At 31.7% G+C, this 23,262-nt stretch overlaps 1 protein-coding gene across 3 annotated transcripts in view; it reads right to left on the bottom strand.

The window, feature by feature from the left end:
* Window positions 1–23,262, bottom strand: part of LOC119829201 (rho GTPase-activating protein 7) — a 212,828-nt gene that overhangs the window by 36,673 nt on the left and 152,893 nt on the right. For 2 of the 3 annotated variants that reach the window (XM_038351603.1, XM_038351604.1), the window contains exon 2: window positions 12,993–13,064. In XM_038351603.1, the coding sequence (XP_038207531.1) occupies window positions 12,993–13,064 (72 nt within the window). Of the gene's footprint in view, window positions 1–12,992; window positions 13,065–17,760; window positions 18,132–23,262 lie in introns of those variants that run through there. The other variant, XM_038351605.1, reaches the window with a different exon arrangement.

Consider the following 23,262-nt stretch of genomic DNA (forward strand, 5'->3'; position numbering starts at 1 on the left):
AAAAATGGTTAACAACCTTAACAATAAATTATTACAATGTAATATAAAGTTCGATGCGAAAATCGAAGAGTTTTTTTTTCGTTCAATTCGAAAGTTAGATTTGATTGAGTCTTGTGTGATCCGAATACTGCCAATTAAACTTTTGTCTCACTTTGTGACTTTGAAAAAGTATTGTTCATAAGTTTTAGTAAATGGTATGTCGGAAATGGAATATACTCTCTTTCGTTTTCCCCGCGGATTATTTAATGGAAACAATGTAATAATTATTGGGTTTTGTTAGCCGATTGCCATTTTACGTTTGTTTATTTTGTACAAAATCTTCATTACTAGTTAGTATAATTATAATAGGACTCTTTAAGTAACAAATAATTCTCAATCACCTTTTTCAATCAAATCTCGTTTTAATAAACTAAACTGATATTATGAAGAGGAAACACTAAATTTGTGTTTTCGTACGTCTATTTGTAACGTCTTAACACAAAACTTCCGGACTGATTTGAAAGATTCTTTCACCATAGAAAGCTGCATCATCATGTGACATGGCCTATATTTGTACCACGGGTGAAGCCGGAATTAGCTTGTGTTTTGAATATATATAATAAAATGTTCAAAACATTTCAGGCTATTGTAAAATTCAAATTGCTTATTTTTAGCATTCACATTTTCAATTACTCTCATGCACGTTGTGTGTATGACGTGTTCAAAACTCAATTGAAAGTTGAAAGCTTTGAAATTTTTTCACGCAAAACAAAGCGTTTCATAAACAAGTGGAAAATTTTAATTGTTTTCAAGTAATGAGTGTTTTTATTAGCCGTTGAACGTAATATTTTGTTTTTGTTAATATTAAAAATTAATGTTATGCTATTGTTTAAATAAAATTTTTAATAAAGAGAGTTTACAACACAGGAGATAAACTACATTCTTATTTTTGTCGTAATGGGATATTGGTAATGGGGATGTTACTTTTTCATACTATATTTAGAGTTTTAAACAACCCAACAAGGGACTAATTTGGCTATGAAATATGTTTCGATAGTGCGGATAATTATGGAAAAGGCTATATTTCAAGCGATACTGTAAAATAAACTCTTCGATATTTTCCTTTGTTGGCATACCATCTGTAATCTTCTGGAAAGGTGTGATCAATATTGAAACATGTATTATAGTAACGTATATTTTATTAAGATTGCGTTTAATCAAAGGATAGACAAATTATATATGCATAAATAATTATTTTTGCATAGGTTATTTTAAATTTCTCAACGATGAATTATGTAATAGCCTTATTAATTAAGGTTACAAGATACTTATTGCTGTAAAACAACTTTAAAAGTCCTGGAATATTGTATGAGAAATGGCAATAAACAGTGAACGATGGGAAAATAGTTCCATGAACTTGCACATAGTTCCTAAGACTATACGAATTGACAAAATGCTTGCAGCATAAAGTGAATATAGAGTAACTATCGGGATACGTGAGATCCAGGGTAATCCACCAATTTGCGTGCCCACCCACGGATGAAAGCAAGCACAGCCGCCCGTGTAAAACAGTTCAGTGGACACGAGTTAAAATTAACATTCTGCACGTATATATACATGGCTATGTTATATAACGAGATATCGTGTATAATTGTTTAAATTTTGTTTTCAAATTTACTTTGTACATCTGGATTGTGTAAAGTTTTTAAGTTACGATAATTACATTTGTCTTTGTCTATATATAGGAATAGTTTGTACATTTGGATTATGCGAAGTTATGATTTAAGTTACGATAATTAAATGTCTTGCAGATGCTATATATAATGATGAATCAAAGTGTGAGCAAAGATTTAGAATTAGTATGTATTGAATGTTAGAAATATTGTGTACATACAATATATATCTACTTTACGCTGGTGAAATCATATTGTGAATAATGAATTGATTTTTGGCATATCAAAGTATTTTTAAACCAATTAAGAAATGAACAAAATATTTGCAAAATATGTATTATATTCATCTGTCTTTTATATTACTCTTTCTCTATAAACTGTTCCACAGAGCACCAATTGTTCGTTAGCAGATATTGCAAAAGTCTAGACTTAGCTAACACTCAGGGCTGAGAGCCTCTTGTGACTAGAGGAGTTTGCTTCCATTAGCAACATACACAAGGTAAATACGAGTATATTTTATTTATCTTGCTTAATATATATGCTATTGCTTTTTAAGAATATATAATTATCTCTTACAAAGATTCAGTAGCTGGTCACTAAAAATGTAACAAAAAATATATGCAGTACATCTTGTTACTTTAGGTTCAAATAAGCAGCGGCTGAAATGATTTATATAAAATTTTGAGAAAAGAGTTTATAATTTATACATAATTAGATCCAGACGTAAGAGGGTCGTTAACTCATAATTAATAAATTTAATTAAAATATATAGTAACTGCTATCAAGTAGACTAAGGTATTTACTGTCGCTTTTCGAATGCATCCATGCTGGCGCGTATCCTTTTTCTTACCCTTCCCAGTCCATTCCTTTATTCCCGCCGTCAATCCCTTCCTTTTCCTTGACCTCTTAAAAGCAGGCAACGAATTTTCAGAGGCTTCATATGCAAATGTTCGTGCGCAGGTGATTGTTAACCATCAGACGAAAGTGATTCGTCTGCTCAGTTACCCTTTATTACATAGAAAATATTGTCTAAATATATACTAGTAATAGTACATTATAGGTTTGTATTCACAACAAACCAATTGATCAAAAGAGCAACACCTAGTAGGTATATCTGTTGGAAGCAAATTGAATATTGACAAAGGCCACTGGCCACTCAGGCGAACATTCGATTAACTTATAAATGGGTAACCTTTTATACTGTGTGTTGGTTGTTTTTAGAACATGTGAATGAGTATGAATGTTTCGATGTTTTGAATGGAATGAGGAATGAATGACACGAACAAATAAAACGAATTAGAAAGACATTGCATTGGAAAGATTTAAGGGCTTTGTGAAAATATTAGTATGCTAAAAATAGTGTGTGTGCACCTAATATTACATATTGTATTTATTTATATCTAAGTTTGACCTAATAAGACTATGTTATTTGTGTTTATTATTACAGCGGATATAATATTAGTAGGATAATAGCCTACATTAACAGTATTTAAGATTACGTTATATAAAGATAATTTTTTCAAACGTCATCGTTTCACTTATCGTTTTTGTTAGGCGTAATACAAGAGCCCTTTATAATAGAAGTGAGAGCAGATAATTTGTGGTTAATGGAGCGGAACTGAGGGAAATTAGGACTTTTTGTACGACTGTTGCTTAGTTATATCTATTTGTAATTTTTTTGAGATGGATATATTAATGATGAGGCAATAAGCTTGCTGCCTGTGGCTTCGCCTACTAGTCAAAGAAAAAGATACACAGATCTGGGGATTTATTCTCAGTTTCGATTGCCGTAAGAATTCCTATCCCGCCGGGTCTCAAGCTGCCTTTGTACCAAATTGCATTTTTTATTCGTATTAGTTCAGTGGTTATGGTGTGAGAAACAGACTGACAGCAAGCAGACAGAAAGGCTGAGTTACTTTCGCGTTTATAATATCAGTAGAGTAACATGTCGAATAATTGAATGAGAATTCCTTTAAACTATTCTAAATAAATTCTTTATTGTGTAGAAAAGTGACCATCTCTTGAAATGTCTATATTTTATTTACGGAAACATTCTACTTTTTAAATCAAACAAGAATTAAACCAATTTTCTCAAAAATAAAAACGTTTTTTCTCAGGTTCTCTATTCTTTACTTGGACATCGCGTATTAAAACTGTAACCTCTGAAGAAATTGAAAAAAAGCAATTAAAGCTTACGCAAATTAACGAAGAACGTTAGTTTGTTTTTATATTCGCGGCATTGCGCGGGAAATGGAGCAATCAATCTTCAACACAGCACTCATATGCGCTGAGCACATGTGCTAAATAACCTTGGGTGTTTCGCGTAAACTTCATGATTGGTCTTCGTGATGATCTGAAGCGATCGTTAACAAACAACTGACCTTGATAGAGCACACATGAATACTATGCTTACTAATTATAAAAAATGCAATGTGTGTTCGACTGTTTGTCTCTTTCTTTCACGTCACAATGCAACGATGTTTACGATATATGTTTGGAGTCTGGAGATATATATTATATAGACACATGCTACACTTTACCGCGGTAAGACGTTTTATTCCTATGAGCATTTCTTTTGACGCAGGAAGAGTCGCGGGCTGAATAGTCTCAAATAAAATTAATTAGGGAGTTAATTTTTGACAATTATACTTATTGATTATAATATTATATCGGATGTATAACATATTCCATAATGTTACATAAATTAATTCGTCCTTTTTAAAATGCCCAAATTCATTAAAATTTATTGCGTATGGTGTCGGGAGATATTTGCATATAAGTTATAAGATTTTCTATACTATGAGACTGATAGTCAATTGACTCAATGCCCCTGAATTTTATGTATATCAAAAAATCCTACTGCGATTTTCTGCTTACACCGACGTTCAAACTCATCAAATCATTCTCTTGGAATTATACACATTGCATAAAAATATAGGCATGTTTCCTTAGATATATAATTTCAGCGGATGCATGTCTTTTTAACCGTGTAAGTTTGTCCGATCGCTACCGCTCGTCACTTGACCATCCCAAATAACACAGTATGAGCTGTATTATGACCTCAAGACCTCTACATGTGGGTTCAATTGAATAGTGGAAGAATTGAATTGACGGTGCATTCGCGCAATAAACGATGTATTGACATTGTTCATCTTGAATTATTGCCCTTGCAGTTACAATGTATTAGTTACAAGAATATTAAGAATGAGTTATGGGAGATGTTAAATGCCACCTGCTTTTATTGGGAGCTTTATTTATTGCGTCCGTGTAATTTTCCGTGAGCGCGGGAAAATTATATTCATATAAAAATTGTTAACGGTAAATTTACGAATGATATGCGGAGCTTTTGTATAAAATCTCATTTTGTGCGTGGAAATGATAGGTTACTAATATGTTTATTTTGTGACTTTGGCTTAAATTATAGTCATTATTAAGCGACGCCTATTACATTATTTATAACACATAGCATAATTTTCAAAATATATACATGATTTTAGTAATTCGTAATGAAAAAAAACACGCAAATTATTATTACATATTCTCTTTACTATTATTGGTACTCATCATAAGCCCATTTATATTCCCACTGCTGGGACACAGGCTTCATAGGGTTGAGGGAATTATAGATATTAGTACTAAATCCGCGAGGGGGCTAGCGATCTTATACTACAGGTCTTACTCAGACCGTTTCAGACACTAAGTAAGTTATTAAGGAAAATATTATTTTAACACATAATGTAACGGCGCGATGTCAATGGCTAATGCATTATTTTATGTCTTAATAGAGTATCTATATATTAAATATATATCATCTTATGAGTTAATTCTGTTTCACATATAACACAACACGATATTATATACAATTCAAATTTGATATCTATTTTTGGTACCTACTAATATTATTAAAAAAAAATAAAGTTGCAATTCGAATTGAATTTTATGACAGCCGGAGCTCACCACAAGCTGCTATAAGTAGAACTGTTGCAGTCGGTCTAGACCACAGGTTACTAATAACTGCCGCACTTGCTCCCGTGCTCTAATGTTTCCAATGAATTTGTATGGTGACTGCATTGACTAAATAAACAATATTCTAGCCTGTGGGTATCCTACTTATACTATAAATGTGAAAGTTTGTGAGGATGTATGTATTTTCATTACTCTTTCACGCAAAAACTACTGAACCGATTGCAATGAAATTTGCTACGTAGATAGCTGGACAACTGGAATAACACATAGGAAACTTTTTATCCCGATATTCCTACGGAATACAGACTTACGAGTGTGAAACCGTGGGCGCAGCTAGTATTTATATAAATCTTGGTTTTACTTGGTTATAAAATGGTAACAACAACAATTTCCCATCAAACACAAAAAGGTTCACGCCAATCGGTTTAAAACCCTATTATATTATATTATTAATTATCAAGTAATAAATCAAAAAAGGGTCGAATTGAAAACCTCCTTCGTTTTTGGGAAAGTCGGTTAAAAGTATTTGACAATATTGTTGACAAATTTTTAACGATTACTTATTTCAGCAGTTATTTGTACCTTTAAAGTCATAACATATTATGCAATTGATTCCATTGTGCTTGTGATTAAAGTTCACATAGTAAACAACAATTAAAACTGCATTGTATAAACAAACCAGTTTTATTTAGGATATAACGAATGGAGCAGTACAATATTTATCATAAGTTTAGGAAAATTATCGTATTAGTTCTTGATCTATGTAAGAACTTTTCGCATATATAATTCTAAAAGTAAAATAACATCTTAACTTTCTAAACGTTAATCTGACTAACATTTCGGTAGTCTAAATAGACTGTTTTCCCGAAAAATAAAATATTAAAGCAATAAAATATAAATAACCGCCCACACCAACGTTTTCTATGACACCGTAAACATTATGTTTACGGTGTGATAGAAAAAATATTACGTAAACAACTTGGTTAAATGATAAGGTTTCGTAACAGATAAGAGTCTCAATCAAACTAAAATATACTTACAATGCATCTGAAGTATAGAATCGATACCACAGATAAAATAATACTAAAATAGTCGATAGTGAATGATAAGGATATGTTATTTTTGCGGGGAAACGTGACAAAATTCTGTTTTTCTATCTTCACAAGAGGTGGATGATATCAGTATGAATGTATTTTTTAGTGTTTGTTAACTAATAACTTTATACTTAGTGGGATATTTCTTCTTAGATATCTTACCCACTCACTCATTCACTCACACACACACTCACACACACAAACACCCGTCACACACACACACACGTAATAGTAATGACTTTTATATTTTATTCCTACATTGTTTTTTATGCATTTGTATTTTATTTAAATTTTTTTCTTAACTCTGTACTGTAAACTTTTATAAAGATAAAAGATTGGGAAGAAACTGGCCTTCGAGACACAGTTTACCACTAGTTCGAAGGTCAGGGTCTGTGTTATTTTGTGCTACTGTTTCTGTAATAAATAAATAAATAAAATATCAATGATTTTCTTTTTTATTTGAAAGCTGCTGCCTCCCATGTGGTCCCATTAAAAATGGTCTAGTTTACGATTTGAAGACGATTTAATTTTTTTGTTCAACATATTGTTAGAATTGTTATATCTGATGCAAGAAACGATTTGTTGTTAAATAAAAATAAATTATCGAATGAAATAATAACTTTTGATCAGAAATGTATAGTAATTTTATGTTGAAAACATATCAGTTTGATTGTGACGATCATTGCAAAAATTACTTGAGCGTGCTAATATTTGAGCCAGATAACATTTCCTAACGGAAAACTGAACAAAATATACATAATATACATAATATACATAATATACATAATATATATAAAATATTTACCAAATTACAAAGCGGTAATTAACATTTCACTTCGTATTATAAACATATTTTCTGATTCTTAGCTCGTGAGTTACATTTGATTCATGCTTATTATCATATGTCGTAACTTATAAATGGAAATCTTTATTGGCGTTATTTAGTAGTTTGGAGTTTCACACTTTCCTCTTTTATTCGTACTAATAAAACGTATACTTACTAATACCCCATTAATGTTTTAATTGATAGAAACTTTCCACTAATCTCCACGATTGTTAGTCATTAGAATAATTACAATACAGTTACGCTAAATAGGGTTTAATATAAATTAAATTTTAAATATCAGACTTCAAATTCATTACATAAATTAAACAAAAGATAAGTCTTTTACATTACGGGCCATCACTTGCTGATAGTGTCTATGATAGCGAGAGTTTGAAAGGATGTGTGTGTGTTTGTTGTTCTTCCACGCAAAAACTACTGAATCGATTGCAATGAAATTTGGTACGTAGATAGCTGGACAACTGATATAACATATAGGCAACTTTTTTATCCCGATATTCCTACGGGATACGGACTTACGCGGGTGAAACCGCGGGGCGCAGCTAGTTATTACTATATCATGACCTATACATAATTATTCTTTTATTTATATTCAATACATCATTTGTTTTTTCAATTGATAGACAAGCTAATCAGAATATATCCTATGGCACCGGCACTTGGTCTTGCAAATATAACTCGTGTCAACATAAAATTACACGATATATTAAAATTACATAGCACGCGACTTATGATAGAATAAAAAGCATAATTAATTCTTATAAAAATATATGCGTCATATACATATTATAAGTAAACGACAGTCTAATGACCGTTATTCATATGTCAACCTGATTTTAAACTAAGTTTTGCAACGTGTGAATATTCCAATTTATTTGCAAGGAAATATATTACCTCATTTCAACGTATTTCATATTATCTTAACGACGTCATTATATTATCTACATTTGAATTGTTCTTAATACCTGTGGTAATATCGTTCTGTCAATTATGACGAGGTTTGTTGAATTAGAATTGATGTACAATTACATTCAATTTTATTGTTATAAGTTTAATACATATTTTAGAAATACTTTTTACTTATTATTTATCCATTGAAGTAACACAATATAAAATTTATTAATCGATTTCTAGTACAATATATCTACATACAAGTAAAAGCTAAACACAAGGCAATTTACATAGCACTTTCATAGAACATGCATTTGCCACTCACCATAATATTTATGGGATATCCGTATGTACACAATTTTTCGTAAAACAAACAACGATCAAACTTTAAATTTAGAAACCACAAAAATGTGCTTCCACACAGGCACACAATTTAACACTGTCCTACCAAACCTAATCGGCACAGATAAAAAATTTGACATATCTGTTTTCGTTTGCTGTCAAACGTACGGACCCCATGCCACGTTAATTCTTATAAATGTTGTTTCATATTTCACAGAAATATGAATTTTCGTTGCAACTAAATAAGCTATATATTAGAACATCTACACATTTTTGGGTAATCTGTGACGTTTTTATTGTGTCTATGCTTTGGCGCGAAATTTCATGCAGTGAACTATGCACTTAATTCAGACTTCGTAAGGTCACATCTTCCTTGGACTATTTACGTAGTCATTTAAAAAGAATCGTTTACCTGAACACGATAACTCTAATCGGTTATGTTTTGTTTGGTAAAAGCATGACGTAAATGATAATATTTGTCTACTTTAGGACCACTTTCGATACATTTTTACGGCACGTTTTGACAAAAATTTAAAGTAAATCACGTCATTCGAGAGCAATAATGGGATTGTTTGAGTCCATCGCAACAGTGGCGACAAAGGTTTATAAATTAAGTCATCCTTTCAATATATTTTCAAAGGACTGAATGGTATTATGCAAATTGTACTTTTTATTTAACAAAATGAGTGTCTCTCGACAAGTTCAGATTAGTCTTTGTAACGTAGAATTAGTTCGATAAATCCCTTTTAATGTTATCTCATCTTTTATGTTTGTTTTTTTTTCGGTACGGCATACAAACATCATGCAATTTGAATTTGTAAAAAGAATATAGGATTGATTTATGGAACTACTTGTGCAACTTTAAAAATATGAAAAAAAAAAGTTAAAACAATAACAAATTGTCAGTTTTAATTTCGCTTGCATAGATATTATCTCTGAAACTTATAATTTATGAAGTAACAATAAAACAAACAAAATCAGGACAAATATTTGGCGATATTTGAAAGCAAAAAACAACCTAAGCATCATTACAATGTCAACAGAGTTAGTCAACAGGTCTTATCTTATCGGGGATTACGGTAAATCTGAAGACCTTGTGAGTGATATTTGGTTTTTTGAAGTTTGAAAAAAAAGTTCCGTATCGTTTCTAGAACAAAAAAAATAATAAAGACGCTGTGATGTGAATACAATTTATAATCGGTTATATGTTATTAATTCGTAAGATAAACTAGCGAAATACATAATTTAAGTTGGATTATTGTTGTCATACGTACTTCTGTTATTATTGAATCTAATATCAAATACCTCTAAGAGTTTTATTTATTATAATAAATTATCATGATAGGGATTTTCCTGAAGAGATGCAGTACGGTCGTACTAAAAAAGGTATTATCGTATATTAAAAAAAAATATGTAACTTTTTTCAAAAGAAAGAATGAAATAAAAGTAAAAATAATAGACTATAGTCCTTATAGGGCAATGCGTATGTCACATAGCATTTAAAGGAGTGACAGTACCTACATCTTCCTTTGCTCCTATTTAAGGATAATTTTGTTTATATTGTCATGGCGTTTATATTAATGTGGATATTCTTATGTATTGTTGAAAAGATTCATATAAAGGTTTCATAGCTAGTTTTCTAATATAGTAAAAGAAAAGAAATGATATATATTTTGTTTTTGATTGATTGATTGATTGAATTTATGTTCTGTTACAATATTTTAATGTTTACAATGTGCTCAAATTCTTCTACAATATCTATTATAAATACTTCTGTTTATGTATATGTTTATTTTATATGCATATATACGAAGAGAGACAGAGAGGAGGCATTTGAATAAATTTGCAAACAGAAAAAACAGTTGTCACGCAAAACAAAATAGAGACTATTAAGATTTTTAATTAGTGCATTAAAAATGTATATATGTTATAATACAATGCATTTTGTATATTGTAAATCTAAATGCAATTTCATGTAAAAGCAGGTATAATTAAGAAGTTACACTAGAGTATCTTATGCTAATATCCCGTCGTTAGGGCTTTTATAAAATAAATAATGTTATACGATAGCATAATAAAAATTAATTACTTCTGGGCTACAGAAACCATAACAAGTTATATAACTAAGAGAACCTTCGGTTGAATAACGAGCTTATTGCATATATTTATTTCTAACCTATATAAACTAAATAAACATTATTCAGCTAATTTTCTGTTTCATCATCAGACTCTTATCATCATATTTTATCTATGTAATTCATCCAAGAAAATATTTCCAATTAACACGATATCACATTTAAAAGTGCAGTTTATTTTATTAAGTATAAGTTCCGTTATTCATGATAATGTTCATCAAAGCTATATGAATATATTGATATATGTTAGAAAAAACACATACACAAAAAAAAAATATTGCTTTTATTAATACCCGTAAAGAAGGCGGTCTTAGAACGTTAAATATTCTAGAACAAATTTGAATTTGAAATTCGAATCTAAATCTATTTGATTAAAGGGCTGCTTTTAATTATAAAATAGCACAATAATTATATCCTTCATTAACGTTCATAGTATAGGAACGTTAATAAATGTGTACCTACTGTTGTGTTTGATATCGAATATTCTAATGATTGTAATTCCCAGTACTCGTGTATCAATGACGTCACGTTCCAGCGATGCATTCTAGCGAATACCCAGTAGAGATTCATGCATACAAATGACAAGTAAGGAAACGTAGTACAACTACAGATAATGTACAACTGAGTCACCGTCACACTGATACAGAGTATCAACCTTATCTAGATGATATAATCAAATCAGGGATAACATATCAGAATGTCTTTCTATATCTGGTATTTGTATCGTTACTGCGAAATTTCATCAGTTTTCCTGGATGATAATTGAAACGATTTATGTCGATTTACTTTTTTAAAAGGAAACGTGTTATTTAATTATAGTTTTTGTTTTTATTCTTAATTTGAATTAAGAAACAAATCCGCTATCTACTATCTACTATCTCACTATATAGCATATTATTGTGTTTGTCAAAATTTAATCGTATCCATATTTATGTGAACGTCGCGTGTAAAGAATGGCGGTCAATTGAAGAGGATTTGGGCCCATCTATAACACAGCTGAGCATCGTTACTAGCCGCTTATACAGGATGTTGCATTTGGTATAAGGAGGTAAATTAAAAGAAAATTATGAACGTTTCGTTTGGTGCTGGAGTAGAGTAAATTATGATATTTTTTACTTACAGACTTTGAGCCTTTTGAGAAACGTATATAAAAATGCTTATATGTATAGATTTTACATTGTCTTAATTTAGATATAATAAAATTACGAGGAAAGCGTGTCAACAGATGTTGATAAGCAGAATTTAAAGTGTCTCAATGAATGAAGTAATAATTAAAAAACATGTCTTTTTATATTAGTGGAAATGTTTAAACAATATGTAGTCATGTAACAACTACTTGCAGTGTGTTAAGATGATAAACATTGATGTTCTAGCACACCCTGTATAGTGAGCAGACAAAACAGTCTGTAAGTATGATTAATAGATTCGTGGGACAGGTCAGGTTCGCGCGCCCCGGACAGCTGTGTGGCTTGTGCTTTTGGTATACAAACTATCATATACAGTATGTTCATTTAAATTCTTTATTTTTTTTTAATTAAACGATATCAGTTTGTTTTATTTTTGATTCCTAAATATGAAGATGATACAAATTACATCACAAATTTGGCTGTTTTTCAAAGAACATTAAGATTTAAAGTTCCAATCAGGTAATGTGTATGTTTGATGACATTTATTTTGAGTTTATAAGTTAATTTACAGATGTATTATTTACATGTTATTTTTATTTAATAATACGATTTTTATACTTTTGTTTATAACTGACTGCTTTGGACTCTTTTTGGAACCTAATTAAATGGAAATATTTATTTCAAATTTTATAAATTATTATTAAGGATCGGTTCAATAATTACGTCACAATAATTGAATGCAACTCATACAACTAACATTTTTATCCCGATATTCCTACGGGATACACTTATGCGGTTGAAAACGGGGAGCGCAGCCAGATACTTATATATCTAGTAGTTAAATTAACAATGACTATAGTTAAGGTGATGAATTTCGAGACATAGAGGACATTTCAAATCCGCAGCTTCCTCTAATAAATGAAAAATACTTATGAGCTTACCTTCGTACATCTGCGCATATTGCGGAAAGCCAGCTGCTCTCAGCCATTTGCAAGCTTCGGCTGCTTCGATTTCTGTAACAAAACATCACAATTTAACTATAGAAAGCATGAAAGGCGTGTGCCAATGTATGTGAGTAATTTGTTATCTTCAAAATTGATTTTTAGGATGTATCCTATCCTAATAAAGTCAGAAACGTGAAGGTTTCTAACGATAGATGGGTGAATGTTTGCTATTCTTTCTCATGTGAGTCGATCCAATCTGCGCTTGCACCACGCGTGAAACCGCGGGCTAATATTAATGTCTTGAATTTTGTAAAAATGTATAAGGTTATATCTTTTATGATAGCACGTGTGTAACAGAAGACGTCAGTAATGGGTATAGAAGCGCCTATTTATCTGTCTGTTTATATATAGTATACACACATTTATTGATTGATGGGCATGATCAAAGGCCTGAACAGTATACTGACCTCTTATGATCCTACTAATAATTCCTTTATCATGTACTTGTGAAAAACCTATTAACAGATTTTCATTCAAATAAATACAACATTTTAAAGATACCGCAATATAATAACCTTAATCTAAATGTATATCAAGCAGTGGTGGCTCAGTGGTGAGAACCTCGGACTTCAAAATCGATAAGTCGAGGTTCGAGACCGGGCCGAGCGTGCAGGAAATAAATTGATTTTTCAATTTATCTGCACATGTGGATAACATCACCACTGCTTAAAACGGTGAAGGAAAACATCGTGAGGAAACCGGCATGTCCAAGAATTCAAACTTCGACGACATGTGACATCTGCCAACCCGCACTTGGCCAGCGTGGTGGATTATGGCCTGAACCCTCATAGGAGGCCTGTGTCCCAGCAGTGGGAACAATATATGGCTGATGATGATGATGATGATGAAATGTATATCATACGCTTGAAAATGACGCTCAGATTAAAGACCGTTTAAGACAATACACACCCTTAAAATAGGAGTGTTAATTTAAAGGTAAGGTATATTTAGTAAGGTCAAAAAAAACCTGTCAAAAAGTGACGCTCGCTCAACTGGGGCCATTAAAATTCTACGCGGACTACGTTACGCAAACTAAATAGAAAAAACCGACTAAAGTAAACAATGGACGAAAATAAAACGCCTCTCTCCTAATAAATATTAATATAATACCACCAGCCTACAAGACCCTTCAAAGGGTATTAAATCATACAGATCATAAACAAAAATCCAATTTGTTAGGCTCTTGGAATAATGGTTGGGTATTAACAAAATTATGCGTCAGCCAATCAGAAGCATTGTGCTACTGACGTAAACTAATGTCGATGTAATAGAGAAAAGCTGTAGTCGATCTACCAGTCATTGTATATAATACATGCTTTACTAAATAGATATATATATTGAATATGAAGGTAAAACAACTACATAATCTGAACAATATTTCTATTACCAGTCGTAGGATCAAAATATTTGTACTATAACCGGGTTATAATAACGCAAATGGAACACTTTTTTCCATTATTTAATGATGTAGATAATATAATAAAAATTTACTTTAAATTATATTTTTTCAAATTGTTCTTTTCGATTACATTTAAAGTACAACTTCGAACAATATACTAATATTAAACACACATTTTTATACAGAACGCAGTACACATGCTTAAAAAAATATATTCTAATGTTCATTCAAGTCATTATCCACCAACAGGAAAGTACATTAAGCACTATACCAGTAAGTAGAGTCGATTTTTTACGAAAAAACATTAAAATTTCCATCAGACTATCGCAACTTTCTGGATGTTGAATGGACCACATCAAGCACTCCGATAACTATGGGATGCTTTTAACGAATTCAATTGTATCATTTAAGAAATTTAAAACCACTATAATTGTATCAAGGCGTTTAAGTAATTTGGTCGCAAGGTGCCGTGTGATTAATTATTAATTTAGATAAAAGCCCTTTTTCCAACTTTCAAAATTTCAAAACAAAGAATGGTCAGCATTTTTAGTATCTTACTCAAATAGTTAATATCGGTCTGAAATTACATTTTTGTAGGCTTTTAATGAGGTAAGTATTGATTGAACTACTTACAATCTCTTTGAATGATAGCCGATCGGAGACTGATCTGTGTGTGGTTTTGTACCTGTGTGTAAGTAGGTACCTACTACAGATTCCATTGAAGCCACTTCAGGCACCAGACCTCATACGGTTGTCTAATCCTATTAATATTATAAATGCGAAAGTTTGTAAGGATGTGTGTGTTTGTTTCTCTTTCACGCAAAAACTACTGAACGGATTGCAATAAAATTTGGTACGTAGACAGCTGGACATCTGGAATAACGTATAGGCAACTTTTTATCCCGATATTCCTACGGGATATGGACTTACGCGGGTGAAACTGCGGGGCGCAGCTAGTTCATTATATTTGCATAGTGTAACATTCGGTGTAACTCGTATAACCTTAGTGAGAGAGTATAAAGTATTATAATCCTGAAATCTAGTAGGTACTCTTCAGGATTTTATCTTAGTAGCCTTTAAACAAAGTTATCTTGCTATTTTGCATTTGATATTATTTCTAAGCCCAATGCAGTAAAACATATTAGGCTCACATAATTAACACATTCATTGCGTGATTTGTCGTCTTCCAACTAAACTTAGATTCATATGATGAACGGATGTGAATTACGAACTAAATATGGCGAATTAGGTTCACTATATATGTTTATAAAGCGCAGAAATGTCAACCTATATTGAAGGCCAATCGCATAGCTTACCACATAATATAAATGCTATTATATACTATAGAATTAATGGAAAATTTTGATTCGTTATTGAGTATGAAGGCAATTAGACGATGTTTATAAATGCGTAAGTGGAACTTGCGAGATCTAAAAATGGCGACCTTAATAAGATCATAAAAGAGAGTGTTATATATGTTATTTAGGCCGTTTATTTGCTGTGTTTATTTGCTGTTATTTGCTGTAATATTAATAATATCGTGACATGTATTGGTGCTTTAATAAATTGAATAACAAAAAACGTTTTTACTTATAAATATAATAAAATTCATAGGAATGTAATGCGCTGAATGTATTAAGAAGAAATAATTTTAATTTCAATATTATTCGTATAATATTTGTATTTAATTATATATTTATCGTGCTACTTTAACATGATCAGATATATATTTAATTTTATAAATTAATTAGTAATAACGTAGAAGAGCATAACCTAGACGGAATCTATGTGGTATCCCTACTAATATTATTAATGCGAAAGTAACTCTGTCTGTCTATCTGTTACGCTTTCACGCCTAAACCACTGAACCGATTTTGACAAAATTTGGTATGAAGACAGAATTAAACTTGGGAAAGGATATAGGATACTTTTTATAGCGAAAAAAGGGTAGAAAGGGTTGAAAGAGGGAATGTAAGTTTATATGAAAGTTCGTTATTGTCAAACTGATTTTGATGAAACTTGGTATGAAGATGGACCTAAGCGTGGGAAAGAACAAACCATACTTTTTAATGCGAAGAAAATACTCCTAACCATGTCGCAGGATATAAGCGTATTCTACGCGGGCGAAGCCGCGGGCGAAAAGCTAGTATCAAATAAAATTCTTCAAAAACTTTGTCTCTAACTCATACTGACGTGAAACCATTTTGGCATCAGTGCTGATATGTTTGTATTTTACACATTATTTCTCCTTACTGTGTTTCTATATTCGTACCAAATAATGGTATATCTAGATCTATGTCTATGGATAATTATTAACATTGTGTATTAATTTTCCTGGTAAATCCGTCTACGCCTAAATGTAAAACAATCTGAATTGGAATAAAAATTATCTAAAGAATTATAGTTAATATTTAAAAACACATTATAAATTGTCGATTTAAAAAATACAAAAGACTTGTTGATGGTAGAATAATAAACTACAAAATTTCTTACCTTTATAAAATGCTAATTATTTTGACCTTTGATTTACGAACAAAGGTCAAAACCAAAGATAAGTTTTATTTAAAGTCAATTATGAACACGTTATTATTATATAAAAAATATTATTATTATATAGTTTATAACGACTTTGTTTGTGATATAGAAAAATATAGAAACAATTGATACCATTTAATTTTCTGGAAGTCCACGAAAAACAAATATTTTCCATTGCGACCACAGAAAATATTATTTTATTTGTTAACAAATTAAAACGAAAAATTATGTGATGACGTCATACGGTACGTATTTTGTTTTGCTTTACAATCACAATTACAATTTACAATCACAATGACGTCGTTTGGCGTCGTTTGGTTTGAATTACCTCTGAAATAGTCGCATGCTACTGTGCTTAAATTGGCAATCCCTTTTTTCCACAGACATATAGTCACAAATGCTGGTCGCTTTCCATCAAGCTACGCTTTGTCAACTTGTCAACTATCACATAAAAAGGGAGGTATTTGGTTCAACGCAATTATGTCACATTATCAAACTTTAAACCACAGAAACGATCACCCATTTACTAAAAATGTACCATCAAAACTTTTAAAAATTATAGATACACAAAATTACCAATAGAACGTTAGAATTCACAGATTCGTGCACTGCAAACTCGTTTCATTTATATTTAAATTAAATATTTCTACGTACCCAGTACCTACTATTTTAACATTCTGACAGATGACATACTTATCTATACACAGAGACACACCCATTCAATGTAAACAACACACAACACCATTAGTATACACGTAAACAGAAACATACCAGTGATTCGGTCAGCACTCAAATTAGGGACACTCATTGCTTGTGTTAACGATCACTAAACACAAAAAATCGATTGCACACGCGCCCGCGCATCTCTATAAACACTGAATCATAACTTTCATAGGAAATCCGATGGAACTAACAAACGTTTTCGATGAATTAACACGTTTTTACGTAGTTATTTTCTAAAGTTACACAACAAACCAGTGTTATAAATTTCAACTGACACCTGTTTAGTTCCCTATTTTGTGCATACGAATTGCTCGTTTTACATATAACGGTCTGACATAGCCCTATAACCTACAAGTTGATGACAACACTCGAATTAGTTAAATAGAATTGATTTAGGTTACTGGCTGTACACGATCTGTCACTGTCACTTTAAAAAAAATAATTAAAAAATGGAATTCCGTCAAATGCAAGAAACAAACGCGCGAGCACTTGAGGCGTTGCTCTAGAATGAGATTATCAGTGTTTATCATAACTAGTGGGTACTTACGTCCTTTAATCGCTAGACACGTCACCGATAGCCACAACTCCGAGTTAGGAAAAACTAGTGTTGTATTGATAGGGTAATTTATTTGAATAATCGGTGTTGGGTTCTTGAGTTAAGAGATATTCATTATTTGGAACAACTCTCTGTAGAGATGTCGCTGGTGGCTTTATTTAAGAAGACAAATATTCGGCTGTAAGGGCTATTGAATTTATCTATTGTTTAATACGTTAGTCAGTCAGAGAGAAAATATTCTCTATTTTGAACAGTATAATATTGCACCACATCTAATGCTGTCCTTACTATTTTATAACAGTCAGGAAGCTGAAGATGCAAATAATATATTGCACTTTAAGTTCAAGTGAGAACTAACAAGACGTACGGCTCCTTACATTATATTAAATTCTAGAGTCAAAATGCAAATGCTTGGAACGATAGCAATATGCGAAACGTGTCGTGTTGCACAACTTCTTTAGTCGTTTATTACTGGCAAGACTTTCAGGCGAAGAAAAATTAAATTTACGCTGTACAGTGCCACCAACTATCTTTGAAATGGCGAAAAATTTAATATGTTGAATCTCACTTTTGACTACTGGACGTAATATGTGTGTCGTATTGCTAACTTTTTACATTTTATCGGTAAAATATACTCAGAGCTACTAAAAGTGTTACCCCAAATATTATTCCAAAGATAACAATGTACAGGTTTTTAGCTACAAGGTAGGGAATTTGTTATATCGTGTGTAATAAAGCTTTTCTTTGTTAAATTATATTAGTGCGTTTTGTAAGTGAGTGAATTATTTACATAATATTGAGCAGAGGTACAGAACAAAAGGTAGAATGAGATAATTAAAATAATAAGAATAAGTGAAATATTTAGTGTAAATAGAAATTTTTGATTTAGAAGCAAATGTATATATTTATTTATTAAATTGTATATAACAGACGAAGTAAAACACAGCACTTCTTGTTAATATTGTAGTAATATAAGTTTCGTAACATAATATAAAAAATACATATCTATATTCATTGAGCATTATACGGTATGACTGGTAGTTCGAGCAATAAATTTGTTATGTAAACCAACTAGACTGATATAATACTTGTCAGCCAGGCGAGCCATATAAAGAATTATTAATGCCAATCGTAATGGAATCGCATAGGAGTTCTATATGCTAAGATTGGCGGTTTTAAGAGGAATTTATTGAAGGCGAGCGGTAACTGGGCCGGATTCTTGTATGTAGTTGTGCCTTATTGGGAGATTTTTTTTTTTCGTAATGTCAACACGCGTTCGTAGAAGCTTTGTTACGTTCGATTAATGCGAAATGTTTTAATTATTCGCGTAATGAGCAGTCAATGTTACGGTGATTAATTATATTTATAGTATGGTATTTACGGTTTTTTCCTTTTGCGTTTTGTGGTGGAAAATTATCTTTTGGTTTGTATAATGCATTTGTTTGTTGTGTACGGATGTTGTTATAATGTGAATATTTAATATAATAAATGCTGGAATTATTTGTAGCTATTGATGTTATGATATAAAAAAAGCAGTGGTGGCTCAGTGGTGTTAACGTCGGACTTCAAAATCTATAAGCTGGGTTTCGAGACCGGGCGAGCGTGCTGGAAATAAATTGATTTTTCAATTTATCTGTACATGTGGATAACATAAACACTGCTTAAAACGGTGAAGGAAAACATCGTGATGAAACCGGGATGTCCAAGAATCAATTTCGACAAAGTTCGACATGTGAAATCTGCCAAGACGCACTTGGCCAGCGTGGTGGATTATGGCCTGAACCCTCATAGGAGGCCTGTGTCAAACCAGTGGAAACATATATGGGCTGATGATGATGATGATATTGATGTTCTGATAGAATTACAATTATCAGTTTTATTGATATTTTTCTCTGTCCAACTATTAAGTGAATATAAGATTATTTGTATTAAATAATTATAGAGAATATATATGCCGCATCCATACTTTAAAAGCGCCACAGTTTGTACGAAACGACTTACAAAATTAAGGAAATATTTAGAGGTTACTATCTCCATTGTCATTCACTAAACTCTTTAAATTATACCAGACTAATATTGTTATGTTATAAGAAGCTCGAGTTAGTGACCCAGGACGGAGAATATTTAAACAAAACGTAAATATTTAAACAGAATTAATATTAATTAATCCAATCAATAAAATCAATTTCATCCTTTGATGTACTAGAGAGGCTTTTATGGAAATAATGTAATCATCAGAGCGTGCATAAGTCCAATTAATATAATAAATCTGAAGAATTTGTTTGTTTGTTTGAACGCGCTAATCTAAGTACTACTGGACCGATTTTAAAAATTCTTTTCGGATATGAACGCTAAGTGGTAAAGGGTAGAGATATATATACCACGGACAAAGCCGGCATGAAGCGCTAGTTAGGCTTTACCTCGTATACTTAATTTCATATGTCCGTTTGCGATATGTCAATTCAATCGTCCTATCAAATACAAGAGTCCTTAAAAACTTTGCAATAAACAAGTATACAACCTTCTGACTCACAAACACTTCTTACTCACATGGGCAAACGTCACAATGGCTAATTTCTATCGATTCCAGTTAACGTGATTCATCTGAAATCAGTATCACGAACGCCATATTTCTACTTCCCTGTAATTAAGCGATAAATTGCGTAATGGAATCTTAATTATGTGAAATGTAAATACGTTTAACGTTGGGCCTTGCTGTGACATCGCGGGGTGCTTAACTCAACTGGTTCCTCAGTGTTTAAATAATATGAGAAAGGAGTTCAGATAGGTTTCATTTATTTGTCTTTTTTCAATGTTTGAATCTATGTGTTTGATTCAACAGATTCCGCCAATATTGTTATTTACATACATGTATTATTTATAATGTTTAAAATAAAATTTAAAATGGATTTAGTCCCTTTTTAACTCAAATAACTGTTTTTAAAGGAAACCGCTGTCAAGTTATCAGGACTAGACCAAATATAAGCATAACCACACGAGAGGCACCATCTATAAAATAAAAGAGTTTCATCAAAAACGGTAAAGCCAGTCAAAAGCTCTGAGGTAACAAAGCAAAAAACATGAAAATAAAAATGCAGCCGAATTGGTAACCTCTTTACATTGAAGTCGGTTAAAAATGTAGGTAAGTAATAAATATACGGTAAAAAACATGCAGTATTGATCGTTTGGTGTTAGTTATTGGTACTTGTACTGGGCACATGTCCTGTTCACTACATCAACAATTATTACGTTCAAGTATTTTAGTATCGTATAATTATATCGATAGAATTTGCAATTATCATGACATTGTACAATCAATTACATAAAGAAAAACTCGTTTGGTTGAATTATGATTTCACTAGCTGCGCCCCGCGGTTTCACCCACGTAAGTCTGTATCCCGTAGGTATATCGGGATAAAAAGTTGCTTATGTATTATTCTAGTTATCCAGCTATCTACGTGCCAAATTTCATTGCAATCGGTTCAGTAGTTTTTGTGTGAAAGAGTAACAAACATGTTGACATGTACAAAATTAACACACATTTGTTAAATTATATGGAATTTTATAACTGTTTATTGTCATTTCGCAAGTAGTTAAATCATTTTCCAGATTTTAATGTAATTTTAAGCAAGAAGATAATATATATGAAGAAATAAAAAAACGTTTAACGCTTGAAAAACCTTTTTTTTCGATTTCAGTAGATAGACAATTAAGTTTATATTAAATTAATCTATTAACACTAATATTATGAAGAGAAAACTCTGGTATTTTTAGGCTTGTAAAGTTTTCAGGCTAAAACCGCTAGACCGATTTCAAAAATTTATTAGAAAGCTCCAACTTTACTGAGTGATATACCTAGGCTATATATGTACCACAGGAGAAGCCAGGGCGAATAGTAATTGATGTTAAAGCGTTGGTCTTCCACCAATAAATCTAAAGTGTATCTAGCTTAGACGCCAGATGTTCAGTTCTAGAAATATGAATTAGGCCACGAACCGATTTCTATCTGCGATCAATTAAGAGCTATTTTATAATTTAATTCATTTGCGCATAGTTTTATTTAGTAATTATATACTTATATGAACTTCATCGTCATCATCGTCAGCCCTTATATGTTCCCACTGGTGGGACACAGGCCTCCTATGAGGGTTCAGGCCATAATCCACAACGCTGGCCAAGTGCGGGTTGGCAGATGTCACATGTCATCCAACTTTTTTTAATTCTCGAACATGCCGGTTTCCTCACGATGTTTTTCTTCACCGTTTCGAGCAGTGGTGATGTTATCCATATGTGCAGGTAAATTGGAAAACCTTTTTATTTCCTGCACGCTCACATGGTCTCGAACACCGACTTATCGATTTTGAAGTCCGAGGTGCACACCATTGAGCCACCACTGCTTATATATGAACTGGGCTCATAAGAAATTCATGAGCAATTTTAGAATATATTTCTCTACGTCATTTTATCAAGATCTGTTATGCTATTCTGGCTGGTTGGGAAAAAAATACCACAGATATCATTCCTCTCCATTTTTGTTTATTTTTATGTTATGTTACTGTAGTTGTATGAATATATAAACACAATTTTATTATCTAAAACATACTACGTATTACCCCGTAGCTTGAATAACCCATGAATATTAGCGGAGACACTATACCTTTGCGAATGTTCATGGGTGGTGGTGATCGCTTACCATTAGGCGAGACATCAGCTCAGTTGTCCGCTATGACAACAATAAAAACAAAAACTTTAAATAGAGATAAATAAAATTCCATAAAATCGTTCATAATAGAATCAAGACAAAACACAGGATAAAGTAAATTATCCTCAATACTGAGTTCAATTTTTAATGAAATCACAATGACAATTGCTTTGTTAGGAATTCAGGAAAGGTTAGTGGAAAACTTGCCAATTCTAATCGATTCATGTACTTGACCCGTTCTAAGTAATTTCTAATCAGAAATCCCAATTGGTGTATGTACTTCCCTTGATTT

This window comes from Zerene cesonia, chromosome 9 (assembly GCF_012273895.1).
Source record: "Zerene cesonia ecotype Mississippi chromosome 9, Zerene_cesonia_1.1, whole genome shotgun sequence".
Classification (NCBI taxonomy): domain Eukaryota; kingdom Metazoa; phylum Arthropoda; class Insecta; order Lepidoptera; family Pieridae; genus Zerene; species Zerene cesonia.